Source organism: Ruditapes philippinarum, unplaced genomic scaffold (assembly GCF_026571515.1).
Source record: "Ruditapes philippinarum isolate M1 unplaced genomic scaffold, ASM2657151v2 ctg781_1_1_1_1, whole genome shotgun sequence".
In the NCBI taxonomy this organism is placed as follows: domain Eukaryota; kingdom Metazoa; phylum Mollusca; class Bivalvia; order Venerida; family Veneridae; genus Ruditapes; species Ruditapes philippinarum.
Genome location: NW_026854296.1, coordinates 70627 through 78853, shown reverse-complemented (window position 1 = coordinate 78853; position 8227 = coordinate 70627). Strand labels below are relative to the sequence as shown.

General features: G+C 33.0%; 1 protein-coding gene across 1 annotated transcript; it reads left to right on the top strand.

Moving 5' to 3' along the window:
* Positions 1 to 1961: 1961 nt before the first annotated feature.
* Positions 1962 to 5766, top strand: LOC132739724 (cytoglobin-2-like). Its single transcript, XM_060727511.1, has 3 exons — positions 1962 to 2143; positions 3559 to 3784; positions 5170 to 5766. Exons 1-3 carry the CDS (start codon positions 1971 to 1973, stop codon positions 5311 to 5313), a joined length of 543 nt encoding a protein of 180 aa, XP_060583494.1. The 5' UTR covers positions 1962 to 1970; the 3' UTR covers positions 5314 to 5766.
* Positions 5767 to 8227: the final 2461 nt, after the last annotated feature.

The window sequence follows — 8227 nt, the reverse complement described above, 5'->3', positions numbered from 1 at the left end:
TTTTTGATGACATGGAGACTTCACGGCGTCTTCATGGCGTCCTTACGGCAATCATGGCGTTGCTACGAAGCTTCCACGGCGTTGCAATTCGTTCTCACGGCGTTGTCATTGGCGATTCTCTGCGTTTCGACTGCGCTTCTACTGCGTTCTTTGTGCTTCCACTGCACTTTCACAGCGCTCACACGGCGCTCCAGCGGCGCTCACACTGCGCTGAAATCGTGCTTCACATACGAGCGAATACTCATTCTAAATAGTTGTGTACCTGCTGCACCTGCATGCAAACAAGCAATATTCCAGCTTGCTGCCGTTCATCATCAATGGTTAAAAAGATATTTACGTTCTGTATATACAGTGAAAACCCTCCATTAAGACCACCAAAGGGACTGCAGTAAAGTGGACTTGATTGCGGATGGTCTTAACTGTGGATATTATTAATTATCAAGGCATATCTATTTCGTGACCATTCTATTTGAATTATTATGTATAAACATGTTGCAACAATTTTATTTTAACCTTCAAATATTACTATAAACTGATGATATAATATTTATTAATCCTAATTAGAACATTAATCTGATGATATTTAATGTATAAATTGTATTTTCATAGGTCTTGTTTCATGAACATAATTCACCTTTTAATAAAGAAATTAATTCGTCACAAAAAATATGCAGAAAGTAACATTAAACCAATCTGAAGTTTATTTTTATACCTTTATACAATATTCTAATCATAACAGTTTTAACACATTGTTTCAAGTGTCATGCTTTAGAGAATTAAGCAGATGAATAACAAAAAGAAATTGTTATCTGAATAGGTATTTACTGGAATATCAGTGGTCTCAAAAGTGGGGTTAGATAAATAAAACAATGAATTGGGACTAAAGCTAGTGGCCTTAAATGTGGATAATTTGGGTAGTCTTAATTGTCGATCATGTTACCATTAACATTACAAAGGGACAATTTGGTTCTTTTAAAAAATGGGTCTAAACAGAGGGTTGGTCTTAATTCTGGGATGGTCTTAAGAAGGGATTCTACTGTACCGTATTCTGCAGTTTCAGATGAACGCAGTACAATCGTCTTGAGTGCGCAATGGTTGCCGTGACAGTACCGTAGAGTCGCAGTAAGAGCGTTTTAGAAACAATAAAGCTCCGTAAAAGCGCCGGACACACGTAGTATAAACGCGATAGAGACGCCGCAAATTATCCGTACAAGCGCCGTGGCTACGGCGTCGTTACTGCGACCCCACAGCGCTCTTTTCAGAACGCCGAGTGACGGCGTTTAGTTTGAGCATGCTCAAAATGCGCGCCGTCGGTCGGCGTTCTATGCGATGCTATGACGATGCTGCGACGTTGTTTGCGATCCTACTGCGCTCACCTCGGCGATCTGAATTTTCTTTTGACGCCGTGAGAACGCTGCCCTAGTGTGACAGGGGTTTTAGTGTTGAGCATGCTCATAATGCGCGCCGTCTTTCAGCGTTATATGCGATGCAGCGGCGATGCTACGGCGATGTTTGGGATCTTACTGCGCTCACCTCGTCGATCTGAATTTTCTTTGGACGCCGTGAGAAGGTCGCCCTAGTGTGACAGGGGTTTAATATGTAAGTAGCAAAATCACGGAAAATACCAATAATGAATTTTTTTTAGACGAAGGTTTTCCAATGTAGATTTCCGATTATTTGCGCATCTTTCGTGTTCATGTTAAACTTTTCATCGAGGCTTATTGTTATGTAAGTGTATAGCGTTTAATGAGAAGACAATAAGCTGTAATATCTTTGTTCGAATGATGATGCTAGTTCTGGATAATTCTGGATAACGAGCAGACGCTGATGTGTCGCATACAAGTTGTTTTCCTTTGCTTGGCACATAATACTGTATGTTTTACTAGATACCATTGTGATCGAATGAGAACCAATTAGATACAACATGATATTTTATAACTAAAGGAATATTTTCCCTTCATTTAAACACTATGGGGTGTGTTTGTGATGGAATTAAACTGCGATGTTCTAGAAAAATTGAACCAAAAGAAGATGACAGAGAAGGTCCGCCAACATGGACACAGGATGAGATATCCGTGTTGCAAAACAATTGGCAAGTTCTAAAGCTTCATTTAGCTAATATAGGAGTGAACACTTTCATAAGGTAACATATATTTTAAACAAGTAAAATAACATTTTCCATGCATTTCATAGTCGTACAGATGTTATGACGGCTAATATTTCAATATTTATAAATTCTGATCAATTAAGTATCTTTTTACGAAAACCTGGTACTTTCTTTTATTCAGAAATATGCTTCCCTTGGTCTATTTTTTTCTGAACAAGTTAAAACGATCAGATGTTATTTCCAAGTAAAAAAATAATTTTAAACAAGTTGTTTTAACGTTAGGACATGTTTTTTTTTTATAAAAAGATCGTTGTCGTTATGAAATTTAAATACAATAAAATAGTCTGGTTTGACCCACAATCATTTTACTTATATTACCGACACAGTAAAAAGAATATAACGGATTGAGAAAGGCAAAGAAAAAATATTACTCCCGAAAGATGATTAGAGACAATCATATAGATTTGCACTGACTGAAAGCGGTCGTTAACCCGGACAACCTGTTCACGTCTAATGTTTCTTTAACGGTTTCTTAATATCCTGGATATACATGTATCTGTGTTATTTCCCTTTTATGGCATCTCGTATCTATTTCAGACACAATTAAACAAAGCTGTATCTTTCATGATGTACGTGTTATTAGTGTATATAAGGACTTAATTGTCATGATCACGACGTCATTACATGGATACTTTTTTCTTAGCATTCTCACTTTCCATGGTTGTTATTGAATATGAATTTATTTCAAATGTTGATGTTAAAACACTATGTGCATGGTTTTAACAACAAAATACTGCTTTTAGTATATGAAATAACCTGAAGTATGTGATATATGTGGAACGGCCTCACACAAACGATTGACATCAGAGCACAACCAAACCAACCAAACCATATCCGATTTTACAACTCATTAATTATAGTTCAATATTTCAAATTAATTTTTCAAAAGATGATTTATTTTCTCATATTTAAAACAGTCTTTTATACCCTATTAAATGTGACAAACAAAAATCTTGTATACAAAATATTCAAATCGATATCATTCCTGATAAAAATGTTTTTACTGAGCCATCAGGTTAGTTCAGAATAATGAAATTAAAGTGTATTACAAATCCCGTCTGTCGTAATCTGGTGTATTTTCTCGCTTGGTTAATATTTTCAAACATACGAATTGCTCTTGTTTAATTGCCATTACTTCATCTGGAAAAAACTCCTTTTGAAATTACGGATCGATTATTCTGTCATGGATTTTCCATCTCACTTGGAATTAATTAGGCAATTTGTTATCTAGAAACATGTCGTGCAAATTAGTTCGTTTTATCTTTAAGATTAAGGATGATGTTTTTTTGTACCTGGTCAGCGTTTTAACTTGATATCTTTTCTGTAATGGTGTCGTTTGTCTTACTTATGATATTTTGTCTCTTTATGCTTCCGTGATCTTTATTTTTCAGTCTTTTCGAAAGTAAGCCGGAGTTGAAAGACTTGTTCAAACAGTTCAGAGGGAAAGATTTAAAGATTTTAAGGTTTACGAGTTTGCTACGAAAACATGCAAAAAGAGTCATGGCCACACTAGAAAAATGTGTTCTTCACTTAGATGATCCAGCTTCTGTCATTCCATCATTGACAAAGTTAGGGAAGGTGCACGCTAAATCAAAGGTGCCAGACAACTACCTTGAGGTATTGTTTTACGCTCATTTATTGCTTATCTATATATAGATTATTTCTAATTTATATCTTGATATTACAATCATATTACTGCACATTTGTAATACTAGTAGTGCTTTTATTGATGTTGCAATAATTATTATTTATGTACACGGCTTTTGCAAGATTTTTAAGTGGTTTCTTGTTATATTTAAGGAAATAAATATGATGACATACTGTTTTTGAGACATTTACACAGCATATGGTGCTAACTATATACAAGGAGCAGGACGTGAAGAGATTGCACACTTGGTTCAAGCGAGAAAATTGGTTGAAAACTTGACAAAATGGCTACCGAGTCATATACATGAATATATACAACACTCGCGCGTATTGGAACATGCAAATTAAAACATTTACACAAGACTAACAGAAATATATTTTGTCTTGCTTGGTGAACTTCAAAATTTAAAGATGTGAATAAATGAATAAAAATATCGACCAGAACTGTCACCTGTCAAATCGCATAATATGTTCAAGACCAGTTATAACTTCAATAACTCAAATAACGTCAAATCAGTAGCAAGAAAGCTGAAACCTAAAGCCGAGTGTGTAATAAACATTGCCTTGAGGAATGGGCATATTGAATTTTCTCAAAATAACATACAATACCACTTACAGTACTTAAGTGCGATTGTTGTAAATATTCATGACTCGATAGTTAATTTGTCAAGTTTGCAACCAATTTTTATGCTTAAACCAAGTGCTCAACCTCTTCACGTCTTGCCCCTTGATAAAATCAGACAAAAAATCAGACAAAATAACTATTGGCTTTACCGAGGACAAAACGTGTATTAACATAATTATCTAAGATATTACCATTACAGAATTTCAGATATGAAAGATGTAATGTATCTCAGAAATTCATTGGAATTTTGTAAAGTTGCATTATTTATAATCAAATATTCATGGCATTTTCAAGTCAAAATTGGTAAGCGTTTTTATTTTAATAAGTATGAATAAACAGTAAACTTTACAGTGCTGGTGTCGAGCGGAGGGATGGGGGTTCATGTGAACTTTACTAGCGTCCATCAACAAGCTCAGTCAAACCAAGCCTAAATTTTCAATTTTGTATTTTGTTTGCGTTCTTAAGGGATTCCGTTTCTCTCAATTTCATTACCAACGATGTCCTATTCCGACCACAAAATAGCACCATAAAACGCGATAATAATTGTCCCTAAAAGGTGGAATGAAACACCGTAATTTTATTTAAAAAATGATTAGCTCATTTCCAAAACGACATAAAGTAAATGATTTAAAATAATTCCTTGTTTACGCAAGGCAAACTCGTGAACCTTATCGCGATATGTATTGATGATGATATATAATAATATAATATCAATATGTTTGTATTTCAGCTTATCCTGCCTTTTTTCCTTAATTCAATTAAACCATACATAGAGGAGTTTTGGTGTTCAGCATTAGAGGACGCCTGGTCAAAAGTATTTATTTGGATGACGTTTCACATACGAGAAGGAATGGTGAAATACGACAAGAGATAGCTTGGGCTGGTTCACACTGAAAGCTTATCTTTTTTAATGATATATATGTAAATCTGATGCTATTGTACAGTTTGTTCGTTTTGATGATTTAATGCCAATTTTTACACATTGAAGAAGAACATATTTATCTTACCAGTTTTTCTTCCCGTCAAGTGACCGAGTTACATGTCTACGTCCCCGCGAGGGGTATAGATAAATAGACTATTAATCCCATATGATAACCAGTGGTGGGGAAACAAATGACTGAATTCAATTGTCACCTTAATAACTAATTCGATGTTCTCCATATACTTGGCTATGTGGGCGGACTGCAGTTAAAATAACACATACATAAGAGCCGTTGAGCCTTTACACATTCAACTTTTTAAATTAGCTTAGAAATAAATTTGACTAAATTCTATATTTTCTTCTTTGAATTTTTTATTGTTGATATAAAACATTGATTAATTTGTAGTGAACTGTTGCTATTCTAGTTATTTAAATGTAGTTGCATTTTTTATATTTTACTACATTTAATACTGTATTAATATTTGTTTTGTTTTTTCAAGTGTATTCTTTGTTTGTTGTTGTTGTTGTTATTTTTTTTTTTTTCATTTTGATTTTGATAATTCGTATTCTTAGGAATTTATACAGTAAAACCTGCTTAGACTGGTCATATCTGTCATGTTTTGCAGTTGGGCAAGGCTCATTACCATCCAGATTTCGGGGATCCTCCGGACGGATTTTCCGATCTGACCTGTAAACACATGTCAGATATTTTTCTTGCAAATTCTACCTTATCCTTTTATATCTTAAATGGTTTACATCTATTACTTAATTGATCATGAAATTAATTTTCTAACAGTAGCGTGGGAACAATTTCATCCATATTAAAACGCTGTTTCATTCTTGAAAAAGGCCAAAATGACGCTAGTTTTGAGCACGCAACTAATCTGGCAAATGTACTTACATAGTTTCATTCACATTTATAATTTACACTGTTTATTATATATCATACGATATCATCGTATTTGGAATATATTTATCAATAAATCATGCGTATAGTAAATTTTCAGAACTTTGTTGAATTGCTTTAAAGATCAGAGTATTAAGGTGGCATTATTTGAAGCAATATTAATCTCAAACTTGAACACACGCCTTTATTTACACAATACTTTGCGTTTGTCATACCTTTAAATATCAATGTTACAAAACAATTTATTGATGTTGCTTATTAGGTACTTTTGAAAACTGTATTCAAATAATCAAGAATTCAGAAAAAAGCAGTGGGAGATTCTGAAGTGGATTAGACATGATACGTTATCTCTGATACAGGAGTAACATCTTTTATTGAGGTTGTAACATTCGTATATTATATAAATTATGCTCTGTGTTTAGATACAAAAATATATAATAAAATAGTCACCTGCTACTTCTAAAGATATACACTGATTGGTTGTGTTTTTTTCAATATCCAGCATTATGATTCTAGTTTAATTGCCGTTGAACAATGCGTAATAGATTTACACAAAGTTGGAATTATTTGAAACAAAACTTGAATATAAATTATTCAAATGTAAGTACTTTCCTATGCTTATTATAATTAATTTGTTTTAATTGTCCCTGTCAGAAGTATTGCAGAAAGTTAGCTACAATTGTAAAATTGTTTCTTGTTCTTCTTTTGGCCTGTAAATCCTTAAGAGACATGATGTTATTTATCACTCTATTTTATATTTCTTTAAGAGTGTAGGTATTACTGACTTAATTTGTTTTTTATATTAAAATGTGATACAAGTGAGGTTTTACGCAAGCTTAAATGGTTGCGAAGGAATGGGTTAAGTCAAATGTTAACTGAAGAAAGTTGTGATGTGAAATGTTCTGTCATAAAAGTAGCAAAATGTGATAAAAGTATTTTGACTTCGCTTCAAATACTAAATTAGCATGAATATATTAGATCCCTAAATTCATCGGCAAATTATGGCGTTCTAGTTATATCTTGTATAACTAATGATGTTTTTTTTTTTACTTCTTCGTCTTCTTTTTCGGGAGGCTATGTTATGACCGTTCATCAAATCTTACTGCAGTGGTAATCAGGTCAAAAAAATAGTACAATGATATTTTAAAGCTGATTCATCACTTGTCACAGACATTTACAAGATAAAACATGTGTTCATTCTTAACCATCATACTTGCTGTTTGTCAAGTTCATAATTCTCAACAAAACATTTGAATAAATGTTTGAATTATTGTGCAAACTATTGTTTTTATTTTTGAAAACAATTTTCCAATTACTACGCAGCGACCAACTGTTTATGACGGGTCATTAACAAGAACGTTGCAACACCGTATTCTCAATATCATGTATGTTCTTTTGTTGTTATAAACCATTAATAGTCCTTAAGATTTAAAAAAAGGACAAATAATGGTAAACTACATCAGAGACATGGATAATGCTTGCGTGATAACTATGGAAAACTAACTTATTAGTACACCCAAGGAGGCTGTACGCGGAAAATGCTCATAAACCGCTGTATCATATAGCTGTTAGTAAATATTTTGCATACATTTTACTAAGAATTTACTGATGGTGATTAACATATAATTTGAAAACATTAATATATTCTTAAACCATTATCGCCGGAAAAAACACTATTTAACTACAAAACCCGTAATGATCCTCCGACAAAATTTCAGCACAAGAATACATTTTGTATGGGCAAAATAAAACAAAACAATACTTATAATTTCATCTCAAATACTTTATCAATCAAACTTTTAACATAAAAGTATCTTTTAAAAATATGTCTGGCAATTGATAGATCCCTACTCTGATCTTTTATTTGAATGAGAATAAATTCAAACATGTGCTCTTTTGTTTAGGAATATGTTGTGGTGAAAGTCGTAATGTATTCACTAATCTCATAATTAGAATTAG